Here is a 19,230-nt window from a genome sequence, read left to right on the forward strand (position 1 = left end):
TATGATACATTTGGCATTAAAGGGTTAAAGCAAGTTACCAGAGCTGAACCCTCCTCCCCCATTTCCATTTCTTGAACACACCAATATTTCTGTGAGCACAATTTAATTACATGTCTGAAATCTGTAGGATCTGGAACATTAAACTCATCAAGAAAGAAAAAAAATCACAAATCCAGTTTTTATGGAAGAGTAAGTTGCTGTGTCCTGATTCAATATAGCTGCTGGAAATTGGTCCGATATCAGCCGAAAAAAGAACACTAGAATAAATCGATATCCCTCTATATCTCCTAATCGAAAGTTAATCAAAACATTTTTTTTGTGCGCTTTTGTTTAAAATTTCTGCAACTCTTTGGTGAATAACAAATGAGTAGGTTGTTCTCATACCTTATGCTGTTAAGATGGGTTCTCTGTTTGGGAAATAACACTTGATCAAGCTTTTTCTATCAATCCACAATATAAAATGCATAATAAAAGTATGTATGACGAATGTTGATATATCAGGTCAGTATCAGTAAATACTTAAAGGTATAGTGGAGGATTTTCACAAATTTTTGAAAAGTCTCGCCCTATCCACTTTGAAAAAAAAAAAAAAATTCACATGCACAACCCTGTACCCACGCTCGAGAGGGAATGCTTATTAAGCCCGTGAGAGAGCGTGCACGAGCCCATTGCTTCTCTTGCACGCTCTGTTTAAAAGTTGCTGTTTGCATCGCTCATACAAGCTTACTTTCCAAAAGATTTGCAGTTTTTCCGCTATGTAAGACTCGCCACCGGTAAGTGAAAATGGCGACGAGCACGTAGGACGGCCTTACGTAAACATATCATTAGAATGACTGACAGTTAGGAGGACCACTTATTTTGGTGATCCAACCAGAAAAAGAACACCCACCACTAGACCTTTAAAGCTGCAATATCCATATCAGACATCCCTTGGAGTCAGCTTAAGAAGGCCTTACCAAAACATGTACTGGATGTTTTTGTTCTTTACAAACAGGGGAACAGGCCAAAGAGTAAAAAAAAAAAAACATTGCATTTATTTGAAAAGATTCTGGGAAGATATCAATCCTTTTTCTTTAAATTATCTTAATGCTGCCACTTCCTGATTGATCTGTCTCACTACTTGAAATCCTTGCCAAATACATTTCTACTTGTAGCTTGACTTAATGAGAAATACTTTAATGCTCTTTCAAGTTGCTCTGTATTTTCTTTTTTTGTTGTTTTTTTGCAGGTTTTAGAAGCTGCATTTCTATTTTTTTTCATCTGTTGCTTCTTGTTTTGTTTTTCCAACAACACAGGGAGAGTCTTTGAGCAGCCCTGGAGACGGTAAAGGTGTGAAGTCTCTAGTCAACAAAATGACCTTTGCTCTCAAGTCCAAGTCGGTGAACGTAAAAGAGAAAATGATAAGCTTCATCGAGAACACGTCTGCACCTGTAGACAAGTAGGCCGCTTATTCTCTCTTCTTCATTAACTATGTTTGTAACGCACTCTAACTATTTTAATGAATCTTGAAACCTGACTAAACACTTAATTCTGTTTAATAAGAATTAATTATCACTGCTTTTGACATTAGTTGAATGTGTCAGTGGGGGTTTTGTAGTTTTGTTGTCACTTTAATTTAAAGTCCCTGTGCCTTATTTTACACTAGAATATCTTTCAATCTGCCTTGGCCAGAGAAGGTGATCCCAGATCGGTAAGAGCTCCCAAATATCCAGCTGTGTGTCCCGAGCATGCCCACTGGCTCTAGAAGCACACCTGTCCCCTGAGACACATCCAAGCATGCCTAGTGCCAACATCTCTGCTCACTCTGCTCACTCATAACATAAGCTAACACTGCAGTGAGGGCCAGCTCTGTAAGGATCTGTTCTTCATGCTTTCACTAACATTAACAGAAGCTGCAGCAGAGTATCTGATCACCATAACGTCATGTCTTACTGACTCTTTTCTTTCTCAGAGAGGCTGAGGCATTTCAGGGTCTGCTTCAGCTGTTGGCTTCTACATGAAACTCCTAATAGTGCATCTCGGTTTATTACAGTAATGCTGGAAAGTTCATTTATTTGAGTAATTCTGTTCAAAAAGTTAAATATTTAGAGCATTTATTTCTGTTGATCTGGTTATTAAAGTATTGGGAAGTCATATTTAAATGTCAAAATTCATTCTGGCTTAAACATGTATATAAATGTACTCTTTATCAGACGATATTGTCTCAAAATTTAGAAAATTTCTACTTAAAAAAAAAAAAAAATCCTGTCTCAAAATCTTTAAAATTAAAAATAAATTTTTAAAAAATTTTTCTGTTATCTTATGCAGGCCAGTTTATTATACGTCAGCCCGAACGCCTAAATCCGGCCAATCATATATCTACGGTCATCTGTCAATCAAAATTTTTCGGTCATAGCATCTTGATTCATATGTCGCATCTAATATACACAACGTTTGAAATAAGAAATAAGAATAATTTCCTTTCCCATTGAGTTGCGTCCCAGTGTTCATGGCGATGGACGTCTGTGTCTTCAGCAGGCGTAGAGCTAACAGAGCTGGCAGCGTTGCGAGGCAAGGGCTCAAACATGTACGGCTGTAAGCCTTCTACACCAAACCAAGCTTCTGACACCCTGGCGTCCTCTTCCACAACATCTTCATCCCCGCTTTCTTCCTCTAACTGAAAAATGTATGATGGAGGAGACTCATCCAAGACCTCTGACACAAAACTCTCCTCCTCTTGCTTGTTTCCGCTGTCCATAGCATTCCTTGACAGTGTTGTTTCTAAGTCACCAATTTAGTGCTACTTGGTCCCAATGGAATTTCCCATTGGGAACCTACTTGCTAACCAGTTAACAACTTAGTTGTTAACTGGTTAGCAAGATGCTTTCTGTAAACCGGCCACAACTAAACTTGCTTGCGAACCCTCCGCCACAACAATCCCGCCCCCTTGATAAACGACCAATCACATTCACTTTATTTACTCGTGTAAAGTCGTGCACCACTCAGGAGAATTCGGAAATGCAACTTTTGGAACAGATGTTTCCCTACGACTTTAAAGAATTGAAAATATGTCCAGCTTGATTAAAGTTAATTAAGCACTTTCATTGCAATTTGGAATGAAAGATTATTTGTTTGATTTGAAATGAGGACTTTTAACCAATGACCAACAATAAAATCCTTAGGAAAATATAGGACAAAACTTATTTAAACCCCATGTTCTTAATGTATCTGCCTACTGTATTCCGCAAAAAGGGACTCTCCCTCAAACTCCCAAATGAGCTTCACTATAATCTCAATCCTGTGGTTTTCCTTTTGCTCTTATTTCTTTCCTTATTTATTACTTTCAGTTAATTATTGAATACAGCGTCGTGAACAAGCAGCTTCCTCAGCCGTGGAAACACTGCAATCCTAAAAAAACGGGGGGAAAAACACCTAATCGAAACTTTAAATTGAAAAACGTGTTGTTGTTTTTTTAGGACTGCAGTGGAAACACTTTTTTTCGCATCACACGAGTCGAGTGATTTACAGATGGACATGGCTGTCTAATAGAAATACGAAGAAAAAGACCAGATTTACTGATAGGATGATGGCACCACTAAAGCATGGCTGAAATAGGGAAATATCTAATGTGTAATTACATCGATAAACATTCCCGTGCATTTTAGTTGTTTTTACTTAATGGAAATAACACAATTGCAAAACTTTTCATTTTCAAAACTAGCAGAATACCAACATAGTATTAAGCACATTTGTAATGGAAACTCAGCCAGTGACCGTCTTACTGACATCTGTCACATCAGGGGTTTTCCCTATCATTGTTTAGGCCATAAAATAAACATTTCTTCCATAAAGCTCATTTTCGTTGACCTTATGTGGCTTTCAGAGCTTCTTAGAAACAAAGTTATGACTTCCAACTACATGTGAGCCATAATCATCAATGTAAACAGAAATAAATGCTAAAAATGCAATGTTATGTGTAATAAGGTGATGATTTAAACTTTTTAAGCTGAATTACCAGAATAAATCTAATTTCAGATGTGCCGGCAGTCTCTTTCCATTTCAGTGTCTTCCTTACATGATAGTCGGGGCTATGCAGATAGTTGGAAGCTAAACTGATGCTGTGATTCGTTGCTGAATAGCCCTGAGTATCACATGCTAATCCGTTACCTAACAAACCTGTGAGTTTCTCGCTTAACTTGTCATATTTAACAGCATCACCTGCAGCAGCAGAGGGCTCATGATTCTCACAGCAGACTAAGAGTCTTCATGTCATTGCTTTATCTGTGCAAGCTGGGTGTCTTCTTTCTCACAAAAGCGTTTATCTGCTAAGATCACAGAGCGCGGTGCTTTGTTTCTCCCTGAACAGACACGTGAGCAGCAGCGACCGCGTTGGAAAGCCATATCGAGGGGTGAAGCCCGTCTTCAGCATCGGTGACGAAGAGGAGTATGACGACACAGGTAAGTAAAGGTTAAAACTGGGTGGAAAATCTATTTAAGGAATCAAATTGGCAGCATGTGTTTTATTCTTAACAGATGAGATTGACAGCTCTTCGATATCGGACGATGACCGTAAGGAGATTGTAAACATTCAGACGTGGATAAACAAGCCAGACATCAAACACCACATTCCCTGTAATGAAGTCAAAGAAACGGGTCACATGTTTCCCAGGTGAGCCCCATCAGCTGGCTCCTATGGAATTAAAACATCACAGCCTTTAAAGCAAAGAGAAATGACAAATCCTTTAACTCTTTGTGGGTTTTTTGTGTTTTTTCAGTCACTTGTTGATCACAGCGACTCACATGTACTGCCTTAGAGAGATTGCCTCCAGGAAAGGATTTGCTTACATCCAGTCCAGACAAGCACTGAGCTCAGTGGTGAAGATCACATCCAAAAAGAAACACCCAGAACTCATTACTTTCAAATTTGGGACCAACAACTCGGCTGGAGTGGAAATATCTGCAGTTGAGAGGTGAATCATGTGCAACTCTTTTATTCTGTTTTTTTTTTAATACAATTTAAATTAAACAACTCACTGAGACATCAAGATAAAAGTAGTACTACAAAACATGCAGTAAATAAAATTTTTGTCACTCACACTGAGCCTGGTTCTTTACACTGTCGCTACTGCTTGTAGCGACAGTGTAAAGTGTAGAGCTGATGTAGATATGACCAATCAGAGGTCTCCTGTCTGCGGTCACCCACAATTTTGGAGAGGCGCAACAGAGTTTCTGCAGAAGGGGCGGGGCACATTTGCATTCACTGCGACACATGCAGACGACCTGGTTTCTGAGCATAAATCAGCCTTTAGAGGTTAACAGGGTTCACACATGTAAAAAAATTTATAAATATAAAAATTTTTTTTTTAAAGCATTCACCCCCCATTGAGCATGACAGCAGGTAGGATTGTCTGTGACATACGTAGTTATTCAAAAAGTGACTTGGGCGTTTCTTGCATACATTACTGGTAGAATCGTCCACTATACCTTTTGAAGAAGTGAGGAAATAAGACTAGACTCGTTGCACCGTAAGCATCATTTTACAGTAACATTATGAAGCTCCCTAGAGTGACTTATTCTGTCAGAATAGTTTGTTGAAATGGCTTCCATGGCCAGGTGATGGAAGTGAGGGGAAGACATGATTTCTGTTTTGTTTGTTTTTTTTAGATGGCTAAGCAGAGCTTTTGGCAAACAGCTCATCTACCAGCTTTGCATATCCAGAGATTATTGCCAGAATTATTGCCATGACTTCTTTGCGAAGTTCCATCAAATTGGATGGGGAGCATCTGAATTTAGATTTTTCTTTTTTATTTAATTAAGATCAGGACTTTGACTAGGGCCATTCTAACACTTGAATGAAGCTTTTATTTCAACCAGCTTCCCTCTCTGAATAAAAGTATACCCACCATATCCTAAGATGTTGTCTTCACAGAGAGGTGGAGTGTTACTATTAACCAAGCTGTTTCATATTTATACACCTCCTTCCACATGTTGGCTAGGCCCCTACATGGGAGGTGGTATATAATCTTTGAATAACCGTTCTTTTCTTGGTTCTCTTCCATAAAGCAGTTAATTGTTCAACCACTGGTGACAACAGTGCTCCACATTTTCCATCTAAGCTGTCGATCTCTGGATCTCCTACTGTTACCATCACATTTTAATATGCCTGAGATCTTTTAATAAAATCTTTGTATTTTATTCAGGCAGTAAAGCCTAGGTCACATTAGTTGCATCCGATTTTTTTTTTTTTTCAATCTCCAATCAAATTAATTTTTTTCATGTTGCACTGACTGCATATAGATTGAGTGCAGGGTGAGCAGATCTGCGCAGTTTTCCCCCCACTTCTCTCTTTGTGCCTCTCAAATCGAAGCAATTTCCCACAACTGATAGGAACGGATTATTTGAGAAAAAAAACGACAGGCCATAAAGCAAAGCCCTGACTAAATGAGTCTGTCCAGCATCCCTTAAACCCATGAAATTCCTGCATAGTCCTACTAAAGGAGACCTGTGGTCTCAGAGTCATGCAAGCCCCCTGTAGGAAGTCGTGTCAGGCGTGATCATCCCCATTGACTTTCCATGAGCGCTAAACGCCACAACCTCGTACACCATTTTCTGTCGGATCCAACGTAAAATCTTACTTTGTGTTTTTATGGCTTAAGGTCTTGATACAAACATCATTCAGATCTATTCAGTAAAAACTGTTTAAATGTTTATATTTCCACCTGTTTGTTGTTCTGAAGGCTTTGACTCTAACCCTAATGTTTTCATTCCACCAGATATTTGATACCAAATGCAGGAGATGCCACAAAAGTCATCAAGCAGCAGATCATGAAGGTCTTAGATGCGCTGGAGAGCTCGTAAGTGGAGACCATCAGAGTCCCTAAGGGAGGTCTGGGTCACAGCTGATGACATAAACTGTAAGAGTCGCCGTCTCCTCCTGCTCTCCCATTGGATGTCCTCCATCCTGGACAGATCCCAGTGCAGTGTTCTACTCTGACGCCCCGTGTCTTCGTCTGGGACATCTGGACACATCGCCCAACAGTAGACCTGCGTCTAAGGCCGCCTGTGTTCAAAAAAATAGGTGCTCCAAAGTCGTCCAACCATTTACCTGTGACTAATTTATAAAATATTGGTTATGTTGTGTGTTGTTTCTAAGGGGAAACAGAGTCAGTGCAGTTTGGCTTTGATGTTGCTCTGGCCTTAACGTAGCACACTGGCCAACCAGTGGCAGACCTATAACAGACTCCAGCATCACAGCTCCTACTCTTTGGTTTTCTTTCAAGTGATTCTGCATTTTCCTTTACACACTAATTAAACTTATTGTCCTTCATTCCAGTAGAAACGCATCAGCTGAGCTTAGACGTAAAGATCTACGTCCTGATAAAGGAAAGGTGAAGCTGATGCATTAGTTTGTTTTTGTTAAGTTTTCTTCTTTTCCATCAGGTATAAGAATGAAATTATTCAAGGGTGTTGATTATATATTTAATGTATATACTTTGAGACATGCTCTGTCAAAACAAATTGACAAAATGGTTATGAAAGCATAGCCTTATTGACAGAATATAGGAAGAGTCTGGAACCATCTGGAGCTGTTTGAAACATCTCTTTGCTCCTGCAGTAAAAACGTTTTCTTTTGAGTGAATCTGATTTATTCACGGTTCTTAAATTTAGTTATGGATCGATTTCACCTCTTAGCAGTTTGATGTAGCTCTCAGAAAACAGCCTCCAGAGGCCCTTTGGGCCACATTAGGATCACTCAGTGATTGTAGTCAATGAGAAACTCAGATATTTACATTAAAAAAGTGTTTCTCTCCTTATGCTTACCTCCCCGACTCTCATAGGAAACATGTTGTGGTACAAAGGGCTGTGCTTCCCTCCCAGAAGGAATAAAATATTAACTAACTGGTTTGGTTTGCAGATTACTTTTTTTTTTTTTTTTTGTTGGTTAAGTCAGAAAACGGCTTCAGTTTGCTTGTGTCTGGCCTTATAAGGCTGGGATGTAATTTCAGACTCCAGTAGTGGCCACTTTACGTGGTAACATGCAGTTTATTTAGTTTTACATTTGCTCTTGCTTGCTTATGCATTTGCTTTACGGTTACCTGTGCAGGAAGCAGGGGTAGCCATCAGAGTGTAAATTTCAGTTCCTAGAGCGCTCTCTAAACTATTTATTTTTAATCACCATAATATAGACTAAAGACTCTTGAGAAATGATGAGAACGCTAAACTTGAATCAAAAGGTCTTGATCAGGTTTGTCTTTAGTCCGTTCTGTTCTTCTATTCATTCTTCTAGTCATTCATTGTGTTGTAATGTACATTACATCAGTTTTCAGTATTCCCGCTGACTGGAACATCCGTGATTTGGAGTCTTTCCATCACTCTGTAACATTAACAGGATGGCACCACTATATTGAAGTACATATAATTACTTTGCACCTTACTGTACTGCTTTTGTTTTTCTAAACATTTCCGTTTTTAATAAATGGAGATTATTGGACTGCAATTGTCTCTGTGTTTATTTAAAAGAAAATTAGGTCCCTACTAAAAAATGTATTGCTATCTTTTAGGACATCTCATAAGGTTTATAATGAGGTTAGATGGTGCAACTCTGTTACAGCCAATTCAACCTCAGTTGAGTTCTATTTCATTAGACAGATTTTGGCAATAATGTTTAAAGAGATTAGACTTCATTGATCAAAGTGGTGGAAGAGTTAACAGAAGTCCATTACCTGGTAAATATCTGATATGTAAAATATGAGTTTAGAAGACGAGAAGCTGCTTAAACTTCCCCTGCCCTCCTTGATTACTCAAAAAAAAAAAAAAAAAATCTATACGTGTCCATTTTTTTTTTCTGTCTCTTTTGCCTGTTATATCTAAAGATTTTGTATATTGCTTACGATTATTTCATTTTGGATGTTTCACCTGGTTTGCAACCTAGCTCTTCAAGTGATTCAGAGATGAATTAAGTTAAAATATAGATTGACAAATAAAAAATAAAAAAAAGATTACTTTTTAAGGCTAGTGGTAATATTTTCCATCTGGTTTACTGTTTTACTTAAATCCATTACCAATTAGTAGTGCTGTACATAAAACCTGATTGGCTACCTGATGACCACCCACCTGTGGCGTTCCTTTACCTCCGATTTTCACATTAAAAGGCCATAGTTTAACATCAGTTTATGTTTTGCTATAGATTTGATCGCTTTCAACTCAAACCACTATCTTTGTCTATTTTTTATTGAAAGTGTGTTTTTATTTTAAAAAGATACAAATAAAATGCTCGAAGGCATAAAAATAAGGAGGTAAAAATCTAATCTCAGCAAAACAAAGTTTGGCATGCTCTTATTTTGGAAGGTAAACCGTAACCCGGAAGCACTCGTTGGTTCGGGTCCTGAACCAAACAAAACAGTTCTGCACTCATGAACGCCGTGACTAAAGCGATGTCGAGTAAGTATGTCTTTAGTTTTTGTTTTTATTGTTTTTTTTTTTTTATTTGAGTATTCTCCGAGTTTAGTTCCTGTATATTAAAGTCCTCAGTAGTTGTACTCATTCGGTAAAGTCTCTGTAAAAACAGTGACGGTGTTGTTCCAGGGTTCCGCCTGGCTGTGGTCCAGCTGCAGGTGAGCAGCCTTAAGGCGGACAACCTGAGCAGAGTCCGGAGGCTGGTGAAGGAGGCAGCGGGACAGGACAGCCAGGTGGTGCTGCTGCCGGTAAGGAGCTTCACCCTTCTGCTTTACTCACTACAGAACCTTCAAAGAGTCATGTTCTCAATCTTAGTTTGTGACTTTGACTAGGCCATTGTGCAAGTCTAAAATATTTTTCAGCCTTTAACGGGGTTTATTCTTTCTTTTTTATTAGTCTTGTATTTAGCTGCTTCCATTTATCAGTGTTTATATAAGGCATCCCCAGACCAAGATGCTGCCGCCACCGTGCTTCACCACAGGGATGATATTTTTGCTGTGTTCCTTACATGATCTGTGGAAAGCTGAACTGGGGCTTCTCATGGCTTTTTTCTTAGCACTCTTTCAAAAGCACCAGATTTATACCAGTTTAATGTTTGTCCGGGGAAAAGATTGGTCCACCTTAGCTGCAGCCATAACCTTTCTCCGCAGCTTAACTGAGTCTTTGTTTGATCTTTTATTAATTAGTTGTTAGGTTTTATACAGGATGTCTCTGTAGTCACATAGGGCAGGGGTCTTCAAAGATTTCCAGGCCAAGGACCCCCAAACAGATGGCAAGATGGAGCAGGGACCCCCTAATTATATATATTGTATGAAATAGTGTTATATCAAACTGGTCCTATAGTCACTCTATTACAGATGGAGTAATGTAACTAAAGTAATTTCTCCCTGGGATTATTAAAGAATTTCTGATTCTGATTCCTGGTTGATGGGACAGGTATTGTGAATGAAACGGCGTCCAGCGTAAATATAAATTTTACTGCTAAGCTGCTACTCATTCACCATCTGTACAAAACTTATTAAACTGAAATTTTGTATACAATCTGTGTATACAAAATGACAATAAAAGTTGTCTAAGTCTAATGAATATCTGATCTGTCTTAGTGATTTATTTTAAAAACTATAGATATTGTGGATGTTTGTTTTCCTGTTGACCTTTCAGTTTTCAGCCACACCTCAGTGCAGATTGGCCCCTGCCTGACCACCCCTATTAACATTTCCTGAAACCGCCACTGATCAGGCACCATGCTGATATGGCCACCCCCAGTAAAGAATCTTAGAACTGCCACTGTCTGTGTCGTTACACATCGTGTCTACATGCGGTTATAGGTAATGGAGTAAGATTTGACCCTCATAGTTTTTCTCCTCACTCTGAACCAGGAATGCTTCAACTCTCCCTATGGAACGAGCTTCTTCTCCACCTATGCTGAGAGGATCCCCGGGGAATCCACCCAGGTGCTCTCTGAGGTAGCAAAGGAGAATAAGCTGTATCTAGTGGGAGGTAGGGACTCACCTGGGGCTTCAGTCACCCTTTAAAAACATCCCTTGTGTCTGTCTTGTTGGAATCCAATAAGTTTTACTTTAGAAGGGACTTAATTGTTTATAATTTGGTGGATTTTTAACAACCTTCTCCTCATATTTCTAACAACTTAACATCTGTAAGCTATTAAAACCAATATTGTGAATCTGCATGGTCCACCGAGCCTCTTTCACAGTCTGTGTATATTTATTACCTATTTATTCTTAGCAACTTAAGATAGAAAAACACAATTTTTTATTCAGTTTTAAGAAGTTAACTTATATTAATCTGTACTCGGTCCCCTTTTAACCCGATTCCCTTAAATAAAGTATTGTGTTTCTAGTTACCATCAGAAGTTACCTAATTATAGGAGACCAAAAAATGGTCTGCAGCTGCATGAGTGGATCAGGAACCTAATACAGGGTTTCCTCGGGTCATTAAAAATCATTAAAAGTCATTAAATTGTTATTTTTCGAATTAAGGCCGTAATTTGCATTAAAATTCATTAAATGTGATTATCGTGGCATTTAAAATGCTTTTTTTTAAAAAACTTTTTTAAAAACAATTTCCTCAGATATTATATATCCCAATATATTTGCACAGAGAAAAAGCTAGAGAACAGGAAAATACATTTTTCAACAAAAGTGGCTGGAAAAAGAGGAATCTGGGACAGGCTGCAGCCTGTCGATGGTAAAGGTGACAAAGGATTTTGTTCTGTTTTTTTATATATATATGAGAGTAATGGGTACTTGTTGATGCCATTAAAATTATGGGCATTAAAAGAGCATTCAATTAGAGTTACTCGTTCCTGTATAAACCCTGTAAAAGTACAGTATGTTCCTCCTCTAGGTGCATTTCAAAATAAAACACTGAATAAAATTAGGCAGGTGTAACCAATTAAAAATCAGTGGGGTTCGAATAAAGGAAATCATCAACCAGTAAAGGTCCAGAAACACCTGAGCTGACTGTTTTGTTTTTCTTTTTTCTGTCTTAATGTTCGCAGTGGGCTTTATGCTGCCCTTCAAGGCTTTAAACCTGGCTTTGAATGGAGACAAAGCCATTCTAAAGCACATATCAAGGTGCTCACTTTGAGCCTGGATCTACATTTGTTTTTGATTCTGTTCATGGTGGAGAATCCTGCTTCACAGCAGCAGGTTGAGCCAAATATACTCAAAATGTTCAGGGTCATCTTTGAGCACACCATTTCACTTTTCTTTCACCAGTTCACCACAGTTCTTCCAGCAGTCCACACTTTCTCTGCTCTCTTTTTCTCATCGTCTCCTCCTTCTTTCCCATCGCCCGGCTTGCCACAGGTTTGCCTGCTGGGTCTAAAAGTAGCAGCAGCAGCAACCCAGACTGACAGCAGCTCATTGGCTAATTTGTATCACATGTAGCCTGGTCCGCTAACTCTTGACCTTTGGTTTTGGGTGAAGTGGCGAGCCATCTTATGGTAGGATAAAATAAAACTACACAAAATGAATAGACATCAAATAGAAATGAAATGTGTTGGCCTAGTGGGTAAGGGCGGTGAGCTTGTGCTCTGAGAAGGTTGCAAGTACCCGGTTTGACCCCCACAGCCTCCATTCTGGGTTACTGAGCAAAACCCTTAACCCCACACTGCTCCCCTGGTGCCACACAATGACAGCCAACTGCTCCCAAAGGGGATGTGTCAAATGCAGAGAGTGAACTTCCCCACTGTGGGAGAGTAAATGGATTTACATTTTTCTTTACATATATATTAATAAACTACATTTATTCTTCACTTGGGATAAGGGATGCTGCCATCTAGAGGATTTTTTTTAAGGTAAAATCCAACATAAAGAGGAAAAGTAATTTCCTTTCACTGCTAAAGTAACTTAAAAAATGAATTGCATCATTTTCTTTATGACTGTAAATTACCAGAAAAAATAAAATAAGAGAAAATAGTTTAGAACTGATCAGAATGTTAAAACTACTCTTTAACAAAAAAATAAAACACCCTTAATTATCTGTTAAAATAATATCTCATCATCACCAGATTTCAATCAGATTTGAATAGAATAGAAACTGAATGAATCAGATAACTGGTAGGCGGAGTCAGCTTGAATACCTCAAAGTGAAAATTAAAACAAGCCAAACATATTTCTACTTTTTTTTGTTTTGTTTGTTTTATTTTAATCTGGTGGATGACAGCATCACTTTTCTTGTTAAACAGGATCCATCCCTGAGGAGGATTGTGGGAAGCTGTATAACAGCTGTGCCGTGTTTGGACCTGACGGAGAGATGATTCTCAAACACAGGAAGGTTTGTGTGTTCCTCAAACCTGCTCAGCCACATCAGAGGGGCTACAGAGTGTGCTTCACCCCGCCACCTTCTGCTTCACCCTCCAGATTCACCTGTTTGACATTGATGTTCCAGGAAAAATCCGCTTCCAGGAGTCTGAGACGCTGAGCCCTGGAAACACTCTGTCCATGTTTGACACACGTGAGTCACAGATGGAGGTTCATCCTGTGAGCCGGATCATCTCCAAGTTCACCTTTTTATTTTTTCCCCTTATATCCGCAAACATTAATGTGTTTTATTTGGATTTTATGTGATTGTCCAACATAGAGAAGTACAAAAAGATCCATGATTTTCACAAATTTAATAAATATAGCCCCCCTTATACCGTTAAAATTCTCACATAAGATTCAGTGCAAAACATTTTAATCAGATGCAAAATAATTATTGAGTGTTTATTATTAGTGTTATTTAATCTCAGTAAAACCTTGTCTATAAACACTTAGGTTTTTTATAGAACACAAGAGGAAAAAAGAGAATCATAAAGATGAAGATCTTAGGATGTTACTGAAACCCATCTAGGGACAAGTTCTACAAATGTGTTTCTGCCAGAAGCTCTAAGATGCAGACATCAGAATTCTGTAAAACCACTTGTCTGTGTTGTTGTATCTGTCCATATCTAATAAACTGAATGAAAAAAAAAAAAGGAAAAAAGGAGACGGGGATAACATCTGAGTGAGATATAGAGCAGAGGTTTTTAAAGAGAGTGGAAGAGTCTTCCTCCTCTCAAAGAGCAAATCCAAAACTAGATAAATTGATTTGTGATTACTGCAATCAATTTGCTGCGATTTTTAACGGTGAAGAGATTCTGAGTGCTTGTAGATACATTAAGACCGTCAGAAATAACAATAGTTGCATAATATAAATAAATATAAAGAAAACATCTATGCAGGCTGGCCTGGTACAAAGTAATGCTGCGGGACGGCAGACAATCTTTACACAATTAAACCTTGATTGAACTAAGCCTGCTTATGTTTAATATGTTTGCAGCTGTATTAAAGCAGGCAGTCTTTAGGGGTGGGTCAATCGACAGACATATATAACAGTCGTCTCTTATGTTTCATTTTTTTATATCTAGTTTTTTAAATGATTTTATAATGTTACATTAGTTTGAAGCACTTAGAGATAGATTACCTATTTAAAGTGCTCTACAGGGTTTCCGCTGGTCATTAAAAGTCATTAAATTAAAAATTTTTTAATTAAGGCCTGAATTGGCATTAAATTCATAAAATGTGATTATTGTAGTATTTAAAATGCTTTGTTTAAAAAAAATAAAAGTTTACGAAAACAATTTCGTCAGATATATCGCGATATATTTGCGCCGAACTTCCCGTCAATCGTAAAGTCGTATGTTTAAGAAAGAAGCTCGAGGTGGGGAAAAAGCAAAAAGGGGCAGGAAATTGAGTAATTTGGGACGTGGCAGCAGCTTGTCGACGGTAAAGATGATGAAGGATTTTACCGTGTATATATGAGAGTTATGGGTATTTGTTGATGGCATTAAAATAATTTCTAAGGGCATTAAAAAGCATTAAATTAGAGTTACTCAGTCCTGTATAAAGCCTGGCTCTATAAATATTATATAAATTTAATATAATATTTTATATAATATTTATATAATATTATATAAATTTATAGCAAATTATTTTTATTCTTATAATAACATAACTTCCAACTACATGGCAGCAATATTTAAATATCACCCTCAATATTACAGATTGTTGTATTTATTTAAAAAATAAAGCATGTGTGATTTAGTGCCTCTTATTTGGACTCCCTGAAGATCAGTCCCTTGGTGTCATCCAATGTTCTGCATATTTTACTGTTGTGTTATTTATTTTTAGGAGTTTTCCAATTTCCAAATTGTTGTCTTCAAACTGCGTGAATGAGACAACCTCTCCCGCTCTTTCCAAATGCAACCATGATTTTCATATAAATGTAGAGCTGTGAGATGTTGCAACCCCACAGAATACATACAGATAACCAAATCCTCCCCCTTTCACCAACATTGGATGTAAATGCACTTTAACTTTTTATTTTTGTTCTTTCAAGCACACATACAGCTATCTAATTAAATTGAAAGGTCTGTATTTAACAAAAGCTTTAAATATATCTGCTGGAAAAGTGCTGAACTGTTGCAAACTGTAGAGCAGAGATCGTATTCTCACTTATATTCATATATGTAATCACAGTTTGTTTGTTTTATTAAACTGCCAAACAACAGCTTTTAACATCTTATACAGATAAGAAACAGGTTAAGTTCAGAAATATATTTAATAGTAGCACCGTTGGTCATTTTTTTATCCGTTTTCTTCATCGATATGTAGTTGTACTGAGTGACTCATGTCAGATTAACAGCAAGGAGGTCCACATCTCAGCATCTATGTGCTTTTTCATAAAACACTAGTGTTATTTTGGTTCAAGTTTCCCCACAGATCAGCATTTCCTCTGTTTGTTTTTTATCAATGTTGATGCAAAAAACAACAGCTTTTATACAGGGGGACAAAAAAATGTACTCTGGTCTGATAAGACCGAAATTGAGCCTTTTTAGCCAACATGCAGAGCAGTACGTGTGTTAAGAAAACTAAACACTGAACATTACCCTGAACACACTGTCTCAGTATGAACAGGGAGTGGATGGATAGAGAGATCCAGGATATTACTGGAATAAAACCTGTAAAGAGGCTGCAGACTTTAGATCGGGGTGAAGGTTCAACTCCCAGCAAGAAAAGGAGCCTTAACTTAAAGCCTGAGCTATAATGGATAGTTTAGATAAATGTCTGTCGGTGTTAGAATGGTTTTATTTAAAACCAAACTAAGAATTGTTTTCAATAAGAAAGAAGGGTTTGGTCTTATAAAATGCAAGGATGTTTGGTTGCAACGTGAAAAAATAATGAAAAGTGATTTGTTTATATTTTTCTCCCCTCTTCCCTCTCTTGGTTGTCGCAGCATTCTGTAAAGTGGGTGTGGGGATCTGCTATGACATTAGGTTTGCGGAGCTTGCTCAGCTCTACAGCAGAAAAGGTGAGCAGCTGAAAATCAGGGAATTTAACCGTTGGATAGAGCAGCTAAAGAACATGTTATGCACTCAGGCTGTCAGCTGCTGGTTTACCCCGGAGCCTTCAACATGACGACGGGCCCCGCTCACTGGGAGCTGCTGCAGAGGGGAAGGTTAGACTTCCTGCTGATACACATGATGCATAGTGATTTTCTGCTTCTATTTGTTCTTATATGGCTCCATATTTCATTATTTAGTCAAAGTTCCTCGTTCATGTCTGTGTGTGTTGCAGGGCCGTTGATAACCAGGTATATGTGGCCACAGCATCACCTGCTAGAGATGAGGCTGCCTCCTACGTGGCCTGGGGTCACAGCACCGTCGTTAACCCTTGGTAAAATAAAAAGAAACTAAAGAAAAATCAACTGAGATGTTAACTTGTAAAGAAAAAAGACAAATAGTCACCATTAGTTTGAATATTTAAACCGATCTGAGAGTGCTCAGGGTTTTTGTTTGTTTCAGGGGAGAGGTCGTCGCCAAGGCGGGGCCGGAGGAAACCGTCATCTATGCTGATATCGGTGAGTGTTTGAGGTTTTCCTTCTGTCTGCAGCTGTGAAGGAGCTCTGGTAAAACTATGGAAAAGTTTGGAATTTGATATCAGGATTTTCCAGGGCTGAATAAAAATTGAATTAAAAAAATAAAATATGGAAGATCATTTTTTCCCCCGTTTATGAGTTGCCTATTTCACTACATCTCCTTTTGTATTTCCTTCTATCATACCCCTTTTCCGTGAACTTTACAGTTTTCTGGTGAACTGTAAAGTGCCTTGAGATGACGTGTTGTGAATTGGCGCTATAGAAATGAACTGAATTGAACTTTCTGTAATTCCAGATAAAAACCCTTAGGTTTGGTTGAACTGTTACCATGTTGATATTCTGTCTTTTCTCTCTGTGCATGTGCCACCGGACCCGACTCCAGACCTGCAGTACCTGGCTGACATCCGGCAGCAGATCCCAATCACATCTCAGCGTCGGGACGACCTCTACGCTGTAACGTCGCTGCAGCAGTGATCGAGCTGACCTCTCCAAATGGGATAATTTTTCTCCAAATATCAATCAAACTAAATAGTCCTGATAATTTTCATCAAGGAATAGGATATTTAGTATTTAGTCCTTGGTGGAGTTAATGAGTGAGCGGTTCTGCGTTTTGCTGCAGCGCTAAAGGGAAGCTCTAGTTGGTTCCAGTTTAGGACTGATCTTCATATGAAGGAAGGAAGGCGTTCCAGATATTATAGGAGTTCATTGACTTCAGTCTGTTGCCCTCCATTATTTCTGCCATGTGAACCAATTTAATGTCAGATTGCTAAATTTCCAATTGGATGAGAAACTGAATGCTTTAATGTAACGAGTCAAATCCTTGTTTTTTTCACCACCCAGCTGCAGTTTTACATGTTGGAATTTTTGTTGTGGAATTAGAATAAATCCAATTTTTCCTAAATTATGTTGAATAACACAAGAGAAATAAACGACAGAGATGCACTTTAACTGTTTGCTTCTGTGTAGTTAAGAAAACGCATTTAGTTTGCACAACACCACCATTTAGGTGTGATCGTTACTCATGACACTAAATGAGAAAAAAAATTTTTTAGAAAATAATTATTTTCTGCTTGTTTCATAAAAGGGGAAAAATAATTCTGTTCAAGTGAAACAATCACTTTCCTGTCATGATTGAGCTCAAAAAGAAAGATAAAGTCAGTTGAAATAATTTATAAACTTTATAAATGTCAGAAAATAATCCTGCAAATGTTTTTCCTTTTATACATTTTGTCATAGAACAAAGATTTATAATAGAACTTTAAAAAGAAATGACTTAAAGCGTTATGTGAAAATAGCACCTTTTAAGAGAACAGATATTTAAAAGTGCTTTACAAGGAAAAAACAAATAAAGCCATACATACAAACAACTGTAGGAGATTCAAAAATAAAAAGAAAGCAAAAAAAAAAAATTTAGATCCTCTGAAATACATATAGGTGTGTTCAAACTATTAGCCATACAAAGCTAGCACCTGCTTTGAATAAAAAATATATTTCTACACACATTACTAATAGATGTAGTATAGTGCATTTCTAGCAGAGGAAAATGGGTCCTTCCATGTGCCGTTTAGAAGAACAGCCTACTAAAAGTTAACAGATGAAAGTAAAACCTGTAGGTAGACAGATTTTACCACCTCCCTGCAGCACCTCCATGACCCATGAGAGGAAAACATTAAAGGCCACTTAGAAAATGTAAACCTCAGACATGGGCAATGTGGAGTCAGCAAGTCATCTCCATGTCATGTATTTAATCTACCCAGCCAATTAACCAGGTGAGTCCAATCTGCACAGGTTAATTCACGGTGAAGATTGGACTCACCTGCTTCAGTGGCTGGGTAGAACAAATACATGACATGGAGATGACTTGTTGACTCCACATTGCCCATGTCTGGTAAACCTAGACTGGAAAGGTGGTGGCCTAGAGGTTAGGGCATTGTGCTTTGGTCCAGGAGGTTCTGAGTTCAAGCCCCACTCCCACTGACTGCCACTCTGGCTCCCTGAGCAAGACCCTTAACCCAACACTGCTCCCTGGGTGCTGCACAATGGCAGCCCACTGCTCCCCAAGGGGATGGGTTATAAAACGTGTGAATTTCTCCAGTGTGAGATCAATAAAGTTTGATGTGAAAAAGAAAATCTGCTGTTCCAGTGGATGAAACGGTAATCAAAACAACAGTCTGTGATCACCTCCATTTGGTTGGAGAGGGTCTAGTGTTACCTATAAGCAGTGTTGTGTCTGAACGCGTTCATTGAACGAAAGTTCATGAACTCGTTCATATTTTGGCCGAACGTGAACTGAACGTACTGCATTACTGCCTGATGAACGTTATTGTGAACTCGTCGTAGCCTACAGCTGCGTGCGTCATCAAAACAAAA

The 19,230-nt window shown here is 38.3% G+C and overlaps 3 protein-coding genes across 4 annotated transcripts in view; 2 read left to right on the top strand and 1 right to left on the bottom strand.

The window, feature by feature from the left end:
* Positions 1-8,478, top strand: part of tbc1d23 (TBC1 domain family member 23) — a 14,581-nt gene extending 6,103 nt beyond the window's left edge. The window contains exons 14-19 of one of the 2 annotated variants that reach the window (XM_015391501.1): positions 1,296-1,438; positions 1,646-1,690; positions 4,346-4,437; positions 4,513-4,648; positions 4,755-4,949; positions 6,753-8,478. In XM_015391501.1, the coding sequence (XP_015246987.1) occupies positions 1,296-1,438; positions 1,646-1,690; positions 4,346-4,437; positions 4,513-4,648; positions 4,755-4,949; positions 6,753-6,837 (696 nt within the window). In that variant the 3' untranslated portion in view covers positions 6,838-8,478. The remainder of the gene's footprint in view (positions 1-1,295; positions 1,439-1,645; positions 1,691-4,345; positions 4,438-4,512; positions 4,649-4,754; positions 4,950-6,752) is intronic. The other variant, XM_015391502.1, reaches the window with a different exon arrangement.
* An 863-nt stretch (positions 8,479-9,341) lies between these two features.
* nit2 (nitrilase family member 2) lies at positions 9,342-17,816 on the top strand. Its single transcript, XM_015391481.1, has 10 exons — positions 9,342-9,420; positions 9,565-9,683; positions 10,815-10,935; positions 13,148-13,236; positions 13,323-13,416; positions 16,219-16,293; positions 16,362-16,440; positions 16,560-16,658; positions 16,787-16,842; positions 17,243-17,816. The coding sequence occupies exons 1-10, from the start codon at positions 9,393-9,395 to the stop codon at positions 17,332-17,334; spliced, it is 852 nt and encodes a 283-aa protein (XP_015246967.1). The 5' UTR covers positions 9,342-9,392; the 3' UTR covers positions 17,335-17,816.
* Positions 17,817-18,045: 229 nt separating this feature from the next.
* LOC107095398 (ICOS ligand-like) overlaps positions 18,046-19,230 on the bottom strand; it is an 8,691-nt gene continuing 7,506 nt past the window's right edge. Inside the window, exons 6-7 of the transcript XR_001481740.1 lie at positions 18,755-19,072; positions 18,046-18,555 (exon numbers count right to left, since the gene is read on the bottom strand). The gene's annotated coding sequence lies outside the window, so the exon portion shown is untranslated. The remainder of the gene's footprint in view (positions 18,556-18,754; positions 19,073-19,230) is intronic.

This window comes from Cyprinodon variegatus, unplaced genomic scaffold, assembly GCF_000732505.1.
Source record: "Cyprinodon variegatus isolate N-32 unplaced genomic scaffold, C_variegatus-1.0 Scaffold544, whole genome shotgun sequence".
NCBI lineage: Eukaryota > Metazoa > Chordata > Actinopteri > Cyprinodontiformes > Cyprinodontidae > Cyprinodon > Cyprinodon variegatus.

Excerpts from the sequence above, each read along its gene's own strand:
- nit2 (XM_015391481.1), top strand. The coding sequence starts at position 9,393 with ATGAACGCCGTGACTAAAGCGATGTCGA. Across the intron at positions 10,936-13,147 it reads TAAGCTGTATCTAGTGGGAG|GATCCATCCCTGAGGAGGAT; the intron begins GTAGGGACTCAC and ends CTTGTTAAACAG. Across the intron at positions 16,294-16,361 it reads TCAGCTCTACAGCAGAAAAG|GCTGTCAGCTGCTGGTTTAC; the intron begins GTGAGCAGCTGA and ends TTATGCACTCAG.